We start from the raw sequence: 20,106 nt of genomic DNA, 5'->3' as shown, positions 1-20,106 counted from the left end.
GGTTGGAGGAACTCTTCTCTGGTACATTCTTTCCTCCAAGCCTCTGTCCTGATTCCTGTCCATGCCCCCTCAGCAACGTGACAGCTCACTGATAACTGACAGATATGTGGATTGCGACTACGCATGTCCTTATCAGTTCTACTGAGAATAGATATGTATTGTATAGGTACGTATTGGACATATAGTACTGTCATATTAGAGAAATTTCAAAAACTGGTGAAAGGTATTTTTATGTTTTATTGATCTCTAACAAAATATGAATCCAGCAGAAGTATTAGGGTCCATGCATGACAGGGCCTGGCCAGAAAACGTGGAGAGATGACATTTGCCCTAAAACACTTTTCAATCACCATATCAACGCAAAACGTTAAAAAGAGGGGGAAAGTGCTGTATTTTAGACCGATTTGTCTCATGATTTGTCAACTCGAAGACAAGATCTCTTTCAGTCACACTGGAGCGCTGCTACAGGCTCTTTGCATGCCTTAACCAATCAGATTCACAGAAATCGCAGGTCACGCGGGCTGGGCACAATGCACAAAGTTTAAGGCAGTCTCCACTTTCCTCTGGTATTTATTTAGCAAGCCTGATAACACATCACACCAGACAGACACAAACAAAAACTCTTCCATAAATGTATCAGCCTATACACTTAAACTTTAGCGATCTGACATGCTGTATTACATGGAAACAATATAATTTTTCAGTCTGATCACTACTATGTGCCCTATCTCTTGCCAGGGTGAAGGAAGCGGTAACTTGGTGTATTTATAGCCAATTTGTTTGTGAGAAAATGTGAATTGGATCAAATTTGGGTTATATTCAAACTTGGACTGACTATACTACCTAGGCTTTTTCAATCCAAAATGATTAACTGGAAATAATCATTAAACACAATAGCTAACAGACTGAGTACATTTTTAATTAGGCCTAGAGTTGCATAGGGCGGGACAATATGACGCAACAAACCCGCATACAGAAAGCTTTGTCCAATCATGTTGCTTTCTCTGTCTGTGTAAACAACCCTAGTCCTAATATAATTAATATGTAAACTACAAGGTTGCTGCAGTTTGACAGTGTTTTCATCTTCCTCAAGGACATTAGTTTGTTTAAACCTTGATTAGAAAAACTCTGGTACCATCATAGCCCATTTTAGCCCATTTCAACAGATTAATCACGGCATATCGTATAAGGTCCTGAGTTTTACCTGGTTAGGTTACCAGAACAGGAAAGACTACAGCCACAGAATAATTTTTCACCACACCACTCTAGTACGTGTGGTGCCAGCTCTGATGCATAGGGTGGAAAGTGTGTGTGTGTGAGAGTGCGTGCGTGAGTGCGCAACATGTTGACAAAACAAAAATGAATTTGGCCTCACAAAAACGTTTCTCAATTAATTTTCTTAGTAAAACAAACTAGTAAAGAATACCGTGTTTCCTATGTAGCCTAATCAAAATCGTTTTCCCGTATCTCGTCGGTCATGGGGGATGTAAAATATGGCACATTGCATAGAGTCTGTAACCTGTGTTTAAAAAGCACAAATCAATCTGAGGTGCGCCCGCGCAGAAAACAAACCCAACTGCTGCGTGCGCGAAATTGTATAGGCGGTCAGTATTCCTCGAGCACGACACGAATAAAAAACCAAGCGGAAACGTGTGTTTGTCTTCCACGCGTCTTCTTTTGGGACAGTAGGTGATATTCGGGTGCGCATTGGACACAGAGCAAATTTTACTTGCTTTACTTGCTCTGCCCGCTATCCATCATAAACCCGTATTTTTAAGAATAGTTGTGGATTGACTGCAAGGAACTTCTTGGGGCCAGGGATTTCATAGTAGCCTACACCGACTGTGGATTTTGTCACATTGGCATACAATGACAACTTCCACCCGTACAAAGACAGGTAGAGAATACTGCGCGCTCTGTGTAGTGAGTGGAGTTATAGTTGGAGTTCAAAGAGGTTGCTATATTGCCTATTGCAGAATACAGTGCCTACCCTTGTATTGCCATTTTATCATGTTAATTGAATGTTAAACCAGAATCTGAGTGGCATAGTTAGAAACAAGTAATTACTTTGTTTTCTCTGTGTGATACATAGGCGCGTAATTTTGTTATTGTTGTCATATTTGGAACCTCTCAGTGAGATGTTTGCATGTCTGAAGTGTACATTACTGTCCACAGGCATATATATTATGCACTGTTGCATGCAAGATCTGCCTCACCCTTTAACTAGATGATAGGAACTGATAGGAACACTGTGGACAATTTTCAGCAAGTTGCAACCATGAAAAACAGTTATAAACATTTTTACATAAACAAGGTCTAAATCATGTTTGATGCACTAGGTAAGTCATTTTTTTGCAGTACTGTTTAAACTAGATGATAGGAACACTGTGGGCAATTTTCAGCAAGTTGCAACCATGAAATACAGTTATAAACACTTTTACATAAACAAGGTCTAAATCATGTTTGATGCAATTTGTAAGTAAACATTTTTGCAGTACTGTTTAAGAGATAGAAAGGATTACATAGGACCATGAATGGTGACCAATGCTTGAGCTTGATGGACACAAACTAGGCAACTTTTTTCCCCTGTGATTCAGACCAGCCTGTGAACAGAACAACATGCTCTCTGCCCCTCTGATTTACAGCTAGAACTGCATTGTTCCACAGCAAACCCACCATTTATCTTTACTGCAATATTTGCTAGTCCTTCATAGAAAGACTTTGTTTTGTACCCAGACTTTGTTTATAGGTACTTGAATGTTATTAAATGTCTCCTTTTGTTAAAGGGGCAATCTGGGATAGTTACATACATTTAAGGACTTTTGAGTTAATGGCATGTAGCCATTGCTTCATGAAGCATATAACTTGTTGTCACGCCCTGACCTTAGATACTTTTTATGTCTCTATTTTGGTTGGTCAGGGCGTGAGTTGGGGTGGGCATTCTATGTTTTTGTTCTATGTTGTCTATTCCTATGTGTTTGGCCGGGTGTGGTTCTCAATCAGAGGCAGCTGTCTATCGTTGTCTCTGATTGAGAACCATACTTAGGTATCCTTTTCCAAACTGTGTTTTGTGGGTAGTTGTTTTCTGTTTTGTGTCTGCACCAGACAGAACTGTTTCGGTTTCATTCGTCTCTTTGTTGTTTTTGTTATTTAGTGTTCAGTTTTAATAAAGAAAGCATGAACACTTACCACGCTGCGCTTTGGTCCACTCCCTCTTCTTCAGACGGTCGTTACAGAACTACCCACCACCAAAGGACCAAGCAGCGTGGTGTATTGGACTCCTGGACATGGGAGGAAATCCTGGACGGCAAGGGACCCTGGGCACAGAAGGGAGAGTATCGCCATCCAAAAGAGGAGCTGGAGGCAGCTAAGGCGGACCGGCGACGCTACGAGGAGTTGGCTCAAGGAGGCGTGCACGAGAGGCAGCCCCAGAATTTTTTTTGGGGGGGGAGGCACACGGGGAGATTGGCGGAGTCAGGTCATAGACCTGAGCCAACTCCTCGTGTTTGCCGTGGGGAGAGATTGACTGGGCAGGCACCGTGTTATGCGGTGACGCGCAAGGTGTCCCCAGTGCGCACTCATAGCCCGGTATGCACTCATAGCGAAATCGCAGCTCCTCACATCGGCCGGGCTAGAGTGGGCATCGAGCCAGGAGGGATGGTGCCGGCTCAGCGCATCTGGCCTTCAGTGCGTCTCCTCGGCCCGGGTTATCCTGCACCAGCCCTACGCACGGTGTCCCCGGTTCGCCAGCACAGCCCAGTGCAGCCTGTTCCAGCTCACCGCACTTGCCGGGCTACAGGGGGTATCCAGCCAGGACGAGTTGTGCTAGCTCTGCGCTCGAGACCACCAGTGCCCCTCCACGGCCCAGTGTATCCGGTGCCTCGGCCAAGGAAGAGGCCTCCTGCATGTCTCCCCAGCCCAGCCTGGTGAGTCCTGTGCCTGTGCTAAGCCCTAACCCTCCTGCATGTCTCCCCAGCCTGGTGAGTCCTGTGCCTTCTCCCAGAGCCAGGCCTCCTGTGTGTCTCTCCACTCAAGTGATGATCCATGGCACGAAGCCTCCAGTGATGATCCATGGCACGAAGCCTCCAGTGATGATCCATGGCACGAAGCCTCCAGTGTGTCTCTCCACTCCAGCGACGATCCCCAGTCCGGAGCCGCCAGAGTCTCCCTCCTGTCCGGAGCCGCCAGAGTCTCCCTCCTGTCCGGAGCCGCCAGAGTCTCCCTCCTGTCCGGAGCCGCCAGAGTCTCCCTCCTGTCCGGGGTCGCCAGAGTCTCCCTCCTGTCCGGGGCCCGCTGCGAGGGTCCCCAGTCCGGGGTCGGCGGCGAGGGTCACCGCACCAGAGCCGCCACCGTGGATAGATGCCCACCCAGACCCTCCCCGATAGGTTTAGGTTTTGCAGCCGGAGTCCGCACCTTTGGGGGGGGGGGGGGGGGGGGGGGGGTACTGTCACACCCTGACCTTAGATCCTTTTTATGTCTCTATTTTGGTTGGTTAGGGCGTGAGTTGGGGTGGGCATTCTATGTTTTTGTTCTATGTTGTCTATTCCTATGTGTTTGGCCGGGTGTGGTTCTCAATCAGAGGCAGCTGTCTATCGTTGTCTCTGATTGAGAACCATACTTAGGTAGCCTTTTCCAAACTGTGTTTTGTGGGTAGTTGTTTTCTGTTTTGTGTCTGCACCAGACAGAACTGTTTCGGTTTTGTTCGTCTCTTTGTTTTTTTTTGTTATTTATAACACTTACCACGCTCCGCTTTGGTCCACTCCCTCTTCTTCAGACGGTCGTTACAGAACTACCCACCACCAAAGGACCAAGCAGCGTGGTGTAATGGACTCCGTAATGGACGGTCGTTACACTTGTAAATGCCTCATGAGTTTAGGTCAACTGTTTTACCCCACCAGAACCCAAAATAGAATCTTGTTTGTAAACAATGTTATTCTTAACAAACCCTATATGGTTTCATAACTATCATTTTGATATCATTAATGGTCAGTCCTTGCATCCATGACTCTGTTTATGTTTACATTTCTCCAGCCCCAACCCTCAGCTGTTTACCAGTGGTTGTCCAATCCCAGATTGCCCCTTTAAACATTTCCACTTGGCTTCCTCCTGGCTCCCTGTGATCTGATAGCTATATAAACATTTGTTTGGAATAACAACCTTATTTACTGGAATTTTGGGTGTTTATTTCAGATTTTTGTCTAATCAAGCACAGCGTTTCAACTCTAGATGAGTAAGACTTTGGCCCCGTGCCTTCTCACACAGCTGGAGGTGTATGGTTATTCCCTTTTGTGTGTTAATGCTTACATACATAGATCCAGATTGCTTGAATGAGTGGGCCTTTGACTATGTCTTGTCTTCTCAGATCATTTGGATTCCACTGATCCCCAGGTTCTGGACTATATGCTGGTTCCTCACCGGAACTTCAACCTGATCAATGGGGTCCACTCTCCCGACGAGGTCGACCAGATCCAGAACTGGGAGATCCGAGATTCAGACATATTCGCCGTCACTTATCCCAAGTCAGGTGAGTACTGTAGACAGCATGGATGTACTTACCTAGAATACCCAGTTGTTTACTGCTTTTAAAATATGCCTGCAAACCTCTTTTTATCTCTTCCTATAAGGTCCTCTTACACAGTTTCAACTCAACTGAGTAGATCTCGTTCAGTGAGTTTACTTTGCTTATCTGTTAATGGGCTCTGTTCTCGACCTGTGTCAGTCCAGCAGCCCAGATAAGTGAAAGAAATTTCCTAGTTGTTTTAAGCCAACAAAACTGGTATTTTCGCTTATCTCCCTGCGCAGAACCTTGCCCGCATCCTTACATTAGGTGGAATGCTGCATGCCCTGTTCTCCCCTTGGCTGAAAACAATGGTTTAAACCAGGCTAGATTAAACTGTAACAGACCGATGTCCCATAAGCACCGTATCAGAGCAGGAGTAGCACAGTGACGGTAGGCAGGACAATGTCCACATTCAAATACACTCTATACAAAGTATGTGGACACCCCTTCAAATTAGTGGATTTGGCTATTTCTGCCTCACCAGTTGCTGACAGGTGTATAAAACCGAGCACACAGCCATGCAACCGTCATAGACAAACATTGTCAGTAGAATGGCCTTACTGAGGAGCTCAGTGACTTTCAACGTGGCACCATCATAGGATGCCATCTTTCCAACAAGTCAGTTCGTCAAATTTCTGCCATGCTAGAGTTTCCCCGGTCAACTGTAAGTGCTATAAATTGTGAAGTGGAAACGTCTAGGAGCAACAACGGCTCAGCTGCGAAGTAGTAGGCCACACAAGCTCACAGAATGGGACTGCCGAGTGCTGAAGCACGTAGCGCATAAAAATCGTCTGTCCTCGGTTGCAACACTCACTACCAACGTCCAAACTGCTTCTCGAAGTAACATCAGCACAAACTGTTCGTCGGGAGCGACATGAAATGGGTTTGCATGGCCGAGTAGTTGCGCATGGTGATCTTAGACTTGTGTGCAATACCAAGTGTCGGCTGGAGTGGTGTAAAGCTTGCCGCCATTGGACTCTGGATTAGTGGAAACACGTTCTCTGGAGTTATGAATCACACTTCACCATCTGGCAGTCCGACGGACGAATCTGGGTTTGGCGGATCCCAGGAGACCGCTACCTGACCCAATGCATAGTGCCAACTGTAAAGTTTGGTGGAGGAGGAATAATGGTATTGGGCTGTTTTTCATGGTTCGGGCCAAGCTCCTTAATTCCAGTGGAAGGAAATCTTAACCCTACAGCGTACAATAACATTGTAAACGATTCTATGCTTCCAACTTTGTGGCAACAGTTTGGGGAAGGTCCTTTCCTGTTTCAGCATGACAATGCCCCGTGCACAAAGCAAGGTCCATACAGAAATGGTTTGACGAGATCGGTGTGGAAGAACTTGACTGGCCTTCACAGAACCCTGACCTCAACCCCAACGAACACTTTTGGGATGAATTGGCCTAATTGGCAAACATCAGTGCCCAACCTCACTAAGGCTCTTGTGGCTGAATGAATGCAAGTCCCCGCAGCAATGTTCCAACATCAAGTGGAAAGTCTTCCCAGAAGAGTGGAGGCTGTTATAGCGGCAAAGGGGGGACCAACTCCAAATGAATGCCCATTTTGGATTGAGATGTTCGACGAGCAGGTGTCCACATACTTTTTAGTGTAGAATCCCTGAGAAACAAAAGTTCGCTACATTTCCCCCCATTAAAAATAACCCCTGCATTGTCAGTTAAACAGTGTGTGGGTGTTATCAAATCAAAGGTAGTGTAGTGAAGTGAAAGCGCCAAGCTATCCAGTATTGTACATTGTATGGTAGGACTAAAATGCCACATTGTCCCTGCATGGACAATTGAAGTTTAAATTGAATTGAAATTACCTCTGGGTGACCTGTAGTGTCCACTCTGCTGTGATTGACAGGGACGATCTGGATGCAGCAGATTCTGACTCTGATAGAAGCCAAAGGTGACGTCACTCCAAACACAGAGCATCTCAACGCGCAGCGCGTCCCATGGATCGAGCTGATTGGCAGTGAGAAGGAGTTTAACGCTACCCCTTCCCCCAGGCTACGAGTCACCCACCTGCAGTACAAGTTCATGCCTCTCGCCATCAGACAAAAGAGGGGAAAGGTCAGTGGAATGCAAGGATAATTTTGGTATCACTCGGGTATTATTCTGTGGTATTAGCACTTAGCATAATTAGCACTTTGGTATTGGTGTTAGCCTGCAGGTATAATGCTTTACTACTTGTTATGTATGAGCCTTTATAATGCCTTATAAGGCTTTTAATATTTTATATATCGCTGTGTATCAAAATACTCTAAATGGTCGGTATACATGCTTATTATAAGTCTTAGAATGCATAATACCTGCAGGCTTTAAGTGTTACCCGAAGTCTATTATCACTATTTGTCATTACCTTCAGGATTACTTTCATTAAAGTATTACTACTGATATTAATGGATCGTTTTTTATAGTCAATCTATTAATATGCAGTATGACCTTGCTTCCCTGAGGTGATCTATGTGGCCAGAAACCCTAAGGATGTTCTCGTGTCCTATTACCACTTCCACAAATATGCAGCCATGCTGGAGACGCCAAAGGACTTCAATGATTTCTTTGAGAAATTCATGGAAGGGAAAGGTAAGTAGAATGTGTGCCATTGGTCCTGTTAAGGACTATGAATTTCGTACATGATGTGCAAAGCCAAGTATTTTTTTCTATGGGGAGTTGGCACTAGCCAACAATGCTTTACGCTTTCAGTTAATTGTGATTATTTTGAAATGAATGATGTCGAAAGCCTTCTTAACACTTTCATCTGTAGTATCCTTAGGTTCAACTGTGCTTTCATGGTGGTAGGCTGGGTATGAAGTATCCATTTGAGTCTTTGCTGTGTGTGTTGCAGTTTTTGGGAACTGTTGGTTTGAGCACATCAAGACGTGGTACGCTAATAGAGACAACATGAACTTCCTGTACATCACATATGAAGAGATGATCAAGGTACCAACAGTGGCAAAACCTACCTGTCCATCTACTTGTCCGTCCTGTCCTGTACTCCGAGTTGGCTTGTGAGTTTACATGAGTCTCAAAGCATGAACGGTGTGTGTGTTGCAGGACCTGCGCTCCATGGTGGAGAGGATGTGCAGGTTTCTAGGGAAGGATTTGACAGAGGAGCAGATGGCCAGTGTGGTGGAACACAGCACCTTTAGAACCATGAAACAGAACCCGCAGGCTAACTACAAGACAGTGCCTGACTCCCTGCTTGACCACAACAAGGGCACGTTTATGAGGAAAGGTATGCACGTCACACCTTCTAAATCATAATATGATAACAGAATGGTCACCTGTCTCCTTATCAATACACTTTAGTATGAGGATTGCACAAGCTGCATATTATTTCAGCCTTATTCAAGCCAAAAATCAAACCACAAAGGGCTTACAGTACTATACTTGTAACACCAGGCCCCCACACATTTACACTGAACCAATGTTCCGATAGATATACAACCATCTGGATTATAATTTGTGCAAACCTAAAGAACAATTACATTTATGATTTTTTATCGTATAGGGCAATTCCGCCACTTTTCAATCTCATATTCATGATCTCTAGAATCATACCAGTGTCTACATATGTGAAAACGACGAGTTAAAAAGCTACGGTCCTGTTCTTTTTGTAATCTGTGACATCACAGGGTAGGATTAAAAGTAAGAAAAACTGTGATTTACAACAAGGGTCTAGCCAGAGGGAGGGTATTTTCTTGCTCCGCACGTCACCGCGAATCTCGTAGTGTTTGATGTTGTCGGGTAGAACTTTAACCTTAGATGTTTATATACGAAACGTAGAAATGTGCCATTTTCACATATGTACACTGGTATTGTGCTGGAGATAATGAACATGTTGAAAAGTGGTGGAATTGCCCTTTAATACTCTTTTACATTATTGACTGATTTCCATCTACACTCTGACAGGGACCATTGGGGACTGGAGGAACCATTTCACTGTTGCACAGAGTGAGAGATTTGACAGTGTCTTCCAGGAGAAGATGAGGGACCTGCCCCTCTCCTTTGCGTGGGACATCAATGACGTCAATAGTGCCACGTAATGACATCCTAGTCACGTCTTGCAGGGATTTTTTAAATCCTTGGGCGGGCCCCCTAAGCATTTTTTCGGGTCACCTAAGTCCAAACAGTGTAAAAAGAAAAAATTCAGGATGGAAAAACGCTTTCACTGTAAATTTAAATAACTAAATGTCTTTTTTTTATACCACAGCATTATTGAATACTTGTTTATGATGTACAGAACGTGGGCATTTATCCCTTACATAATAGAACCTTTGAAAACTAACAGTCACCTAAATAAAAGCTAGACAGTCAGGGACAATTAAAAAATCCCCCAAACAATTAATTTAGCACTACAGATTTCATGTTTGAGCAAAAGAACACAGAATTAGCCATCGTAAAATGCATAGAATTGCAGAAAATGTGCTTTTAAACGGAAAATGTTTCTCGGCTCCATGGCAGAATATGTAGAATCGCAGGGAATTTGCTTAAAAACGGCAAAGACGAGGGCCTCTAAAATGTTCTCTAAAATTCATGCCCCTGCCACGTCCACCACCTAAGCCCATCACTGATCCAGAAAAAACACTGCCTTAGTTACAAGTTACCCTAGATAACTTAATAAGCTACACTGAACAAAAATGTTTCATGAGTTGAAATAAAAGATCCCATAAATTTTCCATACACACAAAAAGCTTATTTCTCTCAAATTTTGTGCACAAATGTGTTTACATACCTGTTGGTGAGCATTTTTCATTTGCCAAGATAATCTATCCACCTGTCTCAAGTTGAGGGAGTGTGCAATTGGCATGCTGACTGCAGGAATGTTCACCAGAGCTGTTGAATGTTAATTTCTCTACCATAAGCCACCTCCGTTTTAGAGAATTTGGCAGTACGTCCAACTGACCTCATAACCGCACACCACGTGTAACCACGCCAGCCCAGGATCTCCACATCCGGCTTCTTCACCTGCGGGATCTTCTGAGACCAGCCACCTGATAAAACTGTGTTTACACATCCAAAGAATTTCTGCACAAATTGTCAGAAATCATCTCGGGGAAGCTCATCTGTGTGCTCGTTGTCCCAACCAGTTTCTTGACCTGACTGCAGTTTGGCGTCATAACCAACTTCTGTTGGCAAATGCTCATCTTTGATGGCCACTGGCATGCTGGAGAAGTGTGCTCTTCACAAATTAATCCCAGTTTCAACTGTACCGGGCAGACAGCATGTATGGCCTTGAGTGGTTTGCCGATGTCAGCGTTGTGAACAGAGTGCCCCACGGTGGGGTTATGGTATGGGTAGGCAAAAACTACGGACAACAATTTTATCGATGGCAATTTGAATGCACAGATACCATTACAAGATCCTGAGGTCTATTGTCGTGCCATTCATCCGCCGCCATCACCTCATGTTTCAGCATGACAATACACAGCCCCATGTTGCAAGGATTTTCACATTCCTGGAAGTTGAAAATGTCCCAGTTCTTCCATGGCCTGCATACTCACCAGACATGTCACCTGTTGAGCATGTTTGGGATGCTCTAGATCAACATATGACAGCGTGTTCCAGTTCCTGCCAAAATCCAGCAACTTCACACAGCCATAGGAAAAGAAGTGGGACGACATTCCGAAGGCCACAATCAACAGCCTGATCAACTATGCAAAGATGTTGCTCTCTGAGGCAAATGGTCATACCAGATACTGACTGGTTGTCTGATCCACACCCTTACCTTTCTTTTGAAGGTGTCTTGTGACCAACAGATGCTTATCTGTATTCCCAGTCATGCAAATCCATAGATTAGGGCCTAATGAATTTATTTCAATTGACTGATTTCCTTATATGAACTGTAACTCAGTAAAATCTTTGAAATTGTTGCATGTTGCATTTATACATTTACATTTAAGTCATTTAGCAGACGCTCTTATCCAGAGCGACTTACAAATTGGTGCATTCACCTTATGGTATTTTGTTTCAGTGTAGTAGCCATCAATCCAAATTGTATATTAAGGTTTCTATTTTACAGAGGGAAAAACTGTTTTGCAAGTGTATAGTAACTTCTCATGTGCTGTACCCACAATCTTTGTCAGTTTTGAACGTGTATAAAAAAATGTATTCATAAAGTTGAAAGAATTGAAATATATTTAAAAAAAGCAATTGTCTTGACTCATTTTAGCTATATGGTGATTGAATAAGGAAACAGTGAATTCAACCAGTGTCTTTTGAAAGTTATGTTCTGTAACAAAACGTGCTGCTGCCCTCTGTGGGCCAGTCAGAGTTTCTACAACTGCCTTGTGAATTCCAAGCCGGCAAGCACTTATTCCCTATTTTTCCACATTCAGATTATCTCGATGGCAATGTAAAGTCCTTAGTCACCCACATCCAAGAAAAGTACTTAACACAAAATTCACAAATGCGAGTTATAGATCTTTCATTCTCATTGAAAGCAAGTCTAAGAAGCAGCAGATCTGTTCTATGTGAGCTATTTCTATGCTACCTGTTTAAGTATCTTTAACTTTTGGTTTTGTACACCAGCTTCAAACAGCTGACAATACAAGATTTTTGTTTATGGAAAAGACATTTCACAGCGATTTAGATGGTACAATGATTCTCTACACTATACTTGTTTTGTCAAACTGAAATTAAGCAAACTAGAATTTTTGTGACCAGGAAATGGTGAAGAGATTTCTGCATAGTGCATCTTTAATGGCATCAGGGTATAAATCAATTCATTGACAAGGGTGTATAAATGCCTTGAGGTGATTCTGTGTTTACAGTCAACTGGAGTTATAGTTCATGTTTAGAACATAAATGTGGGTGTTATTGGTTGTCTTCTCTGTTCTTGGTCAGATACTGTGACTCCCCTTCCTGTGATGATCCCCTCCTGTTAGTATCGGTTGCGTTTAAGGTCGTAAATATTACAGTCGTGCTGCGCATCTCAGAAGAATTCTATATCACATTGATGTCGTTCCTGAGATGCTAAATACTTCTCCAGGCATTGGGGATCTGAATCTGTGTGGCACAACGTGACTGCAATAAAGATGATCTGGGACCGGACCTTGTTTCAAATACTATTTGAAATAATTTCAAATGCTTTCTTCTGGGCTTGATTGAGCTTGCCAGGCACAATGAAACCAATAAAATAGTTGCAACACTGCAATCCCCACCCATCTGGCACCCCAGGCAGGCTAGAGCAAATGTTCAAAGTATTTTAAAGAATATAAATAGTATTTGAAAACAGGTCTGCCTGGAACATGCCCATGGCATCTTTCTCTTCTTCCTAGTTCAGTCCTCATCACTGCCCAGTGCCAGAGGGTCAAAGTCAGGGTCGTCTTCATCCAGGTCGAGTTCCTCAAGGTCCTGGAAGAGGGACTCGTCCACTTCAACACTGTTTCCAGCTGAACGGGAGGGAAGAGCAAAGTTATTGTACAACCTTTTACAGATCCCCTCGCTAATCACCATACTTCTCTTACCTCAGACAAACCCGCACAAACATATACACACTACAGTTGTATGACTCCGCTATACTTACAATCTTCCAGGAACTGTATATCTGATGTGTCAAGATTGTGATCGGTCTCAAATAGCTTTTTTCCTGGTAGAGAAAAAAAGTGTAAAGTGTTAATCATGTACAAATGCCAAGACGCTCACCAACCATTGAGAACCTCGTCTCAAATGGTGGGCTGGACCTGGCTTTACATACACTGACAGCTACATTATATGAACACATACCAAAGTCCTTCTGGGCAAACTTCCTCTACCTCTGTAGCCTGCTCTCCTTCACCACTAGCAGTTACCAGACATGGTCTTCAAGGTGGTTGCTACTTAAAGTCCCCAGGGCCATTACCAAGCTGGGACTACCTTTTCCTACTGGGCACTAGAGGCATGTAATTAACTATGTTCAGGAAGGAGTGTAAATGTTTCCGGTAGGCCGGATCGTGTTGTGCTGATTGTATGTTTTACATTATGTAATGTTGTATTGACTACTGCTGCTTTCTTGGCCAGGTCTCCCTGTTAAAAGAGACTCAATGGACTTCTCTTGGTTAAATAAAAGAAATGCAGAAACTTGAAGCACTTGGGTTCATGGTTTGACTGTACATGATGGCAGAGATGTAGCATCCAGATTAGGGTTGAATATTTTCCAGGTATTTTGCAAATGTTCCATCCTGTGAATAAATAATCTCTCTCCCGGTAACAAGGGAATTTCCCACCAAAACTGGAAGTGCCATTCAATTGCATATAAATAGGCCTGTCTGGATTTGATTGAAAATTCAAGCCTGATGCTACCTGAGACTGATGAGCCATACATTAAAATACATTGTAGGCCGCATGTGCTGCTCAGTAAAAGTTACAAGTATAGGCTAGCGAATTTGATCGAAATATAATAGGGTCTGTTTGTATAATTAGTGGGCTGTCGCATATATACCTTTCATAATATTTCCCCAAATGTTATTAGCCTACCTCTTGTTGATTCATTCCTTCCTCACTTTCAACAGTTAAAAAAAGTTGGCATTATCTTCATCATTCTAAAGACATCCTTGAATAATACAGGACTAGAATTAGATGTAGAAGGCTTTCACTTCACGAAGATTGAATGGTTAAGGGTCTGAACAAATAACTGCTATAGCCTACAGGCATCGCACATTGACTATTATTTCAAACTACCCGTGAGTTTTATTGGCTGCTGTATTCAACTTTCAGTAAACACGAGCTTGCGTCTCTTCGAATAGTCTATTGGTATAAGAAATGCTACAAAAAATCATGTCCAGCAAGCTATTCTAGTCTATCGTTTCCTGCATGGGAGAAGAGAGGCCAGCGGCACACCGATGCGTGCGTATTGCGCAAGAGACAGAGGCTATAAGTTAGAAGATTATGCATAACCTATCATTAATTAGCTAAATATAAGGCCTAATACTGCATTGAATGTATTACCTGAAAGAGGTAGGCTAGGACATCTAGAACAGGATTATCTATTTTGGATGCAATTTGAATGGAATTGCAGGTTTCTTCCTAGGTTCTGGCCTTTCTAGGGAGTTTTTCCTAGGCGCCGTGCTTCTACACCTGCATTGCTTGCTGTTTGGGGTTTTAGGCTGGGTTTCTGAACAGCACTTCGAGATATTAGCTGATGTACGAAGGGCTATATAAAATAAACTTGATTTGATTTTGAATTGATGGAGAGAAACTGACAAAGTGCACTGATCTAAAGCAATGATATTCGAGCCTGAAATAAAAAAAGCCAGATGCAGATGGGTAAATTAGACATATTTGGTCTTTATATTACTGGAGCATAGACTATGCTGCAGCAAATGTAGGCGTACCTATCACTAGAAGAAAAGTTCCCATGATGAAATGATAGGTCTACATGCATTGTGAACTGTACTCCATACTGAGATGGGCTGTCTGTCCCCACCCTGAGCACTGATTATTTATCATACAGAGGCCATAGAGAAGCCAGATTTAGACATCGCATATAATTTGACAGTTCCATTTCAAGCCAAGCTGTTCGTATAAATAATTGAATATATTTATCAGTGACTCGCAGTTATTCATCCTGGAAAAAGGGAGTGATTTTGGGCTGTAAATCACAGTAAATCTCAGTAACCAGGTTCCCGCCATTCAACCCTAATCCAGATGGCTCTTGGCTGGGGATGAAGAGAGATTTGGGGGGGTAGACACATACCTGTTAGTTTAATCTTTCCAGCCTGCTGTTGTTCCTCCTCTTTCTGCCGTTTCCTCCTCAACTCAGCCATCTCCAGCTCAAACTTGGCTTTCCATGACAGGAAGTTCTCGATGGTGACCACTGTTCCTTGGAAGAGCACCTTCTCAGCCTCCTCCGCCGCCTCCTCTTTTCGCCTCTTCTCTTCCTCTCTTCTGTTTTTTATCTCGTCGACTAATTCATTCAGTTTGTCCTGAACTGCTGTAACTAGGGTGAATATCATCACCATTCCAAGGTTTTCCTCAGCCTAGAGGAAAATAAATACAGATGTAAGCGTTCTCATTGCCGAGTAAGGCTGAATAGACAGGCGGAGAGAGACTGACGGACAAACAAACATACAGAGCTGCAGTAAGGCGAGAATGGCGGACCAGACAGAGAGATTGACTGAGTAGGGCTGTTAGCCAGTGATTGTAAAGCAAATAACTGCCGGTCTCACGGTAATTGACCGTTAATTAACAAACACATTTAGCATCTCCTGTCTTCCACGCATAGCCTACAAGCCACTGATGCAGACCCTTGGAACATCTACATTTGGAAAAAGTCTAATAAATCCATGTAATATAGCCTACACCATCACAATAAATCCATTATTTATTTTAGACCGGTCTAAAGAAACATGATATGAAGAAAATGTAGTCTATTTCAAAAGAACAGAATAGCATATTCTGCATTGTCCCTATGTTAGGCTCTGATCTGGCTATGCCATATGGCTGTAGTTCATTTAGCATTTGCTTAGAATTCCGTGGCATTATTTTATAGTATGAAGAATACAATTAAACAAAGCTGAATAAAATAGAAAGGGTATTTTCTCCAAATGATTTGAGCAAGTGCGCACAGGCGGCTATTCTGTGATGAGTGGTTAACAAAGAAACAGGTACTCATACATGCTTAATTTAGAGTTATTTATGTAACTTTAGTTGTGATACAAATGTTGGGCTATATGTTTACATTTTTTAATACATTCTAAGGCCGCATGATGCGACTAAAGATTATTTGAAAAAGGTTGTATGAAAGGCATGAGCTCTGCTTTTGTACAGGCTGTAAACTCTTCATCAGTCTCTTTCACAATTTGACAAGCACTTGATAATGCCTCAAATTTCCCAGCTGTATCCCCTTTGTGTGGCCAAATTGCCCCTAAAAAAAATCCATGTCTTCTGCGGCCTCCACAAGTCTGGTTCATCCTTGGGAGCAAATTCCAAATGCCTGAAGGTACCACAATCATCTGTACAAACAATAGTACGCAAGTATAAACACCATGGAACCCCGCAGCCGTCATACCGCTCAGGAAGGAAACGCGTTCTGTCTCCTAGAGATGAACGTACGTTGGTGTGAAAAGTGCAAATCAATCCCAGAACAACAGCAAAGGACCTTGTGAAGATGCTGGAGGAAACAGGTACAAAAGAATCTATATCCACAGTAAAACAAGTCCTATATCGACATAACCTGCAAGGCCGCGCAGCAAGGAAGAAGCCACTGCTCCAAAACCGCCATAAAAAAGCCAGACTACGGTTTGCAACTGCACATGGGGACAAATTTCAAACTTTTTGGAGAAATGTCCTCTGGTCTGATGAAACAAAAATAGAACTGTTTGGCCATAATGACCATCTCTATGTTTGGAGGAAAAAGGGGGAGACTTGCAAGCCAAAGAACACCCTCCCAACCGTGAAGCACAGGGGTGGCAGTATCATGTTGTGGGGGTGCGTTTCTGCAGGAGGGACTAGTGCACTTCACAAAATAGATGGCATCATGAGGAAAGAAAATTATGTGGATATATTGAAGCAACATCAAGACATCAGTCAGGAAGTTACAGTTTGGTCGCAAATGGTTCTTCCAAATGGACAATGACTCCAAGCATACTTCCAAAATTGTGGCAAAATGGCTTAAGGACAACAAAGTCAAGGTATTGTGAGTGGTCATCACAAAGCCCTGACCTCAATCCTATAGAAAAGTTGTGGCCAGAACTGAAAAAGTGTGTGCTAGCAAGGAGGCCTGACTCAGTTACACCAGCTCTGTCAGGAGGAATGGGCCAAAATTCAACCAACTTATTGTGGGAAGCTTGTGGAAGGCTACCCGGAACGTTTGACCCAAGTTAAACAATTTAAAGGCAATGCTACCAAATACTAATTGAGTGTATGTAAACTTCTGACCCACTGGGAATGTGATGAAAGAAGTAAAAGCTGAAATAAATAATTATTTCTATTATTATTCTGACATTTCACATTCTTAAAATAAAGTGGTGATCCTAACTGACCTAAAACAGGGAATTTTTACTAGGATTGAATGTCAGGAATTGTGAAAAACTGATTTTAAATGTATTTGGCTAAGGTGTATGTAAACTTCCGACTTCAACTGTACATACGGTCACTATGGGGACGCCGTCGTCGATGCACTTATTGATGAAGCTGTTAACTGAGGTGGTATACTCCTCAATGCCATTGGATGAACCCCGGAACATATTCCAGTCTGTGCTAGCAAAACAGTCCTGTAGCGTAGCATCCGCATCATCTGACCACTTCCGTATTGTGCTACTCCCTGCATTAGTTTTTGCTTGTAAGCAGGAATCAGGAGGATAGAATTATGGTCAGATTTACCAAATGGAGGGTGAGGGAGAGTTTTTTTTATGCGTCTCTATGTGTGGAGTAAAGGTGGTCTAGAGTTTTTTCCCCTCTGGTTGCACATGTGACATGCTGGTAAATATGACAATAATTGACAAAAAGACACACCCCCACCCCTCGTCTTACCAGACGTAGCTTCTCTGTTCTGCCGGTGCATTAAAACTCCCTCCAGCTTTATATTACCCATGTCGTCGTTCAGCCACGAGTGAAACATAAGATATTACAGTTCTTAATGTCCCGTTGGTAGGACAATCGTAAGTCATCAATTTTATTTTCCAATGATTGCATGTTAGCAAGTAGAATTGATGGCAGTGGGAGTTTACTCGGTCGCCTTCGGATTCTTAAACAGGCAGCCCGATCTGCGTTTTCTTTTCCTCACTCAAATGACAGGGATCTGGGCCTGTTCCCGGGAGAGCAGTGCATCTTTCTCGTCGGACTCGTTAAAGGAAAAATCTTCTTCCAATTCATGGTGAGTAATCCCAGTTCTCATGTCCAGAAGTTATTTTCGGTCATACGAGATGGTAGCAGCAACATTATGTACAAAATAAGTTGAAAAATAAAAGTTACAAAACACAAAAAATGAACAAAATAGCACAATTGGTTACGGCATGTAAAACGACAGCCATCCTCTTCAGCGCCATCTTACCACTTCATTCACAAGTGATAGGCTAATACTGTCAACCATCACAATATTATTGATTAAATTTAGTATTTACATATAGTAAATAATATGTGTGAAATTTGTTTTGAAATGGACCATTATGCACCGGTCTCGAAATAGGGGCAGCGGGAAAAAAAATACATGTCATCTTTGCACTTAAATAGAGAATGGAAGGACGCTATTCCTGTGGTTCATTTTCATGCCAGCCAGGTAGGCTATACTCCTGTTTTAAAGAGAAGCAATGTGCTTAATATTAGGAAGATTGAGAAATAAATATAGTAGGCCTAGCCTATAGAAAGCTGATGGGATCCTCTTCTATTTACTAGAGGCCATTACTCTGTTTTCTCACGCAATTGCAAAGCCTATAGAAATTTTGCGCAACATAAGCTCATGAAGAGTTTGATTTGATTTCCAATTACATTGATGTCAGTGATTTGAGGGACAATAGAGTGCGGAGTACCAGGCAGTTAGCAAGTTTGGTAAGCTACTAATGACCATGAGCAGCATCAGAGCTTGGAGAAGCCTAATTACAGTGACTAAACTGTCACATGGAATTTGACTGCCATCATGACTCGGTAATACAGTCACCGTAAATGCCCTATGAGTGAGTGTGTGCACATGCGTGTAACATACCTGCTGCTGCAGTAAGGTGAGGATGCCCTCTGCGTCTGAATCCTCCAGGTTCTCCTGGGAGTATATCTCCCACAGCGGCACCTCATCGGGATACTTCTCCACATAGGTGAACTGTAGAGTCACTTCAATCGCTACAAAAACACAGAGGCATTAGGTTAACAAATAAACAAACAACAAATGTAGTAGAACCCTAGCCTGGTGATAGGTTAGGTTATTGCTTACTTTCATCGTTTTCCCCTGCGTCCGATGTCACAGTGATGGTGAAGCTGGTGGGCACCTCTGATAGCACTACAGGAGGGCCAAAGCAAATATGAAAGTCAGCAGAGCAGTCACATCATTGTTATGCAAATGAATGAAAATCAAAAAGTTTGACAGAAAGTGGATCCCGTTGCTCTAAAATAATTTCGTTATTGAAAAGTGGAAGACGTTGACTATGATCAACTCACCTGCTGGAGAGCCTGGCTAACTGTATGGCACTGTAAGTGCAGTTGAATTTGTTTAGCTAGCTAAACAGGGCAGTGGCACTGACTAACTTTGAGTGTGTGGTGATCGAGGGCGTTTCATTATGTGATCGTTAGCTAAAACAATTTCTCCTCGATATTGTGGGTTGTTGGCTTGCTAACTAGCTAGCCAGCTAAATTGGCACCACACTGCTAACCTGAGTTAGCCAGCTGGCTAGCTAGCGTTTGCCAGCTTGGAAACCAACCGAGACAGACTCGTAGGAAACTAACCTGTAAACGAGTCCGGGTAAATTGACTCTATAGCTTCCAGCTCGTTTCGCTGCTCCTCAGCGTAATCTGTCATTTTCTTCTACTATGGTCCATCAATGAGCTAGCAAAGTTAACCAACCGGGCACAGACGTGTGCGTGCTCAAAGAAGGGCCCACCAAAGACTTTAATATAACCAAGATAGACCATA

At 43.0% G+C, this 20,106-nt stretch overlaps 2 protein-coding genes across 2 annotated transcripts; one reads left to right on the top strand and one right to left on the bottom strand.

The window, feature by feature from the left end:
- The first annotated feature begins 1,626 nt into the window (after positions 1 to 1,626).
- Positions 1,627 to 12,164, top strand: LOC129857354 (amine sulfotransferase-like). Its single transcript, XM_055925509.1, has 7 exons — positions 1,627 to 1,897; positions 5,363 to 5,524; positions 7,429 to 7,637; positions 8,024 to 8,150; positions 8,413 to 8,507; positions 8,622 to 8,802; positions 9,480 to 12,164. The coding sequence occupies exons 1-7, from the start codon at positions 1,870 to 1,872 to the stop codon at positions 9,611 to 9,613; spliced, it is 936 nt and encodes a 311-aa protein (XP_055781484.1). The 5' UTR covers positions 1,627 to 1,869; the 3' UTR covers positions 9,614 to 12,164.
- An 84-nt stretch (positions 12,165 to 12,248) lies between these two features.
- Positions 12,249 to 20,106, bottom strand: rwdd1 (RWD domain containing 1). The gene is made up of 6 exons (XM_055925510.1): positions 19,920 to 20,106; positions 19,411 to 19,476; positions 19,189 to 19,319; positions 15,244 to 15,526; positions 13,096 to 13,158; positions 12,249 to 12,961 (listed from the first exon to the last, which is right to left on the bottom strand). The coding sequence occupies exons 1-6, from the start codon at positions 19,990 to 19,992 to the stop codon at positions 12,849 to 12,851; spliced, it is 729 nt and encodes a 242-aa protein (XP_055781485.1). The 5' UTR covers positions 19,993 to 20,106; the 3' UTR covers positions 12,249 to 12,848.

The sequence above is a fragment of the Salvelinus fontinalis genome, chromosome 6, assembly GCF_029448725.1.
Source record: "Salvelinus fontinalis isolate EN_2023a chromosome 6, ASM2944872v1, whole genome shotgun sequence".
NCBI classification, from domain to species: Eukaryota; Metazoa; Chordata; class Actinopteri; order Salmoniformes; family Salmonidae; genus Salvelinus; species Salvelinus fontinalis.
This window is presented reverse-complemented; position numbering and strand designations above follow the sequence as displayed.

Bases quoted from the DNA above. Each gene is read 5' to 3' on its own strand.
- rwdd1 (XM_055925510.1), bottom strand. From the start codon at position 19,992: ATGACAGATTACGCTGAGGAGCAGCGAAACGAGCTGGAAGCTATAGAG. The intron at 19,477-19,919 runs GTTAGTTTCCTA...GCCCTCCTGTAG, and splicing joins TTACCCGGACTCGTTTACAG to TGCTATCAGAGGTGCCCACC. The intron at 15,527-19,188 runs GTATGTTACACG...ATTTTCCTCTAG, and splicing joins TCACCTTACTGCAGCAGCAG to GCTGAGGAAAACCTTGGAAT.
- LOC129857354 (XM_055925509.1), top strand. From the start codon at position 1,870: ATGACAACTTCCACCCGTACAAAGACAG. The intron at 7,638-8,023 runs GTCAGTGGAATG...TGCTTCCCTGAG, and splicing joins TCAGACAAAAGAGGGGAAAG to GTGATCTATGTGGCCAGAAA. The intron at 8,803-9,479 runs GTATGCACGTCA...ACACTCTGACAG, and splicing joins GGGCACGTTTATGAGGAAAG to GGACCATTGGGGACTGGAGG.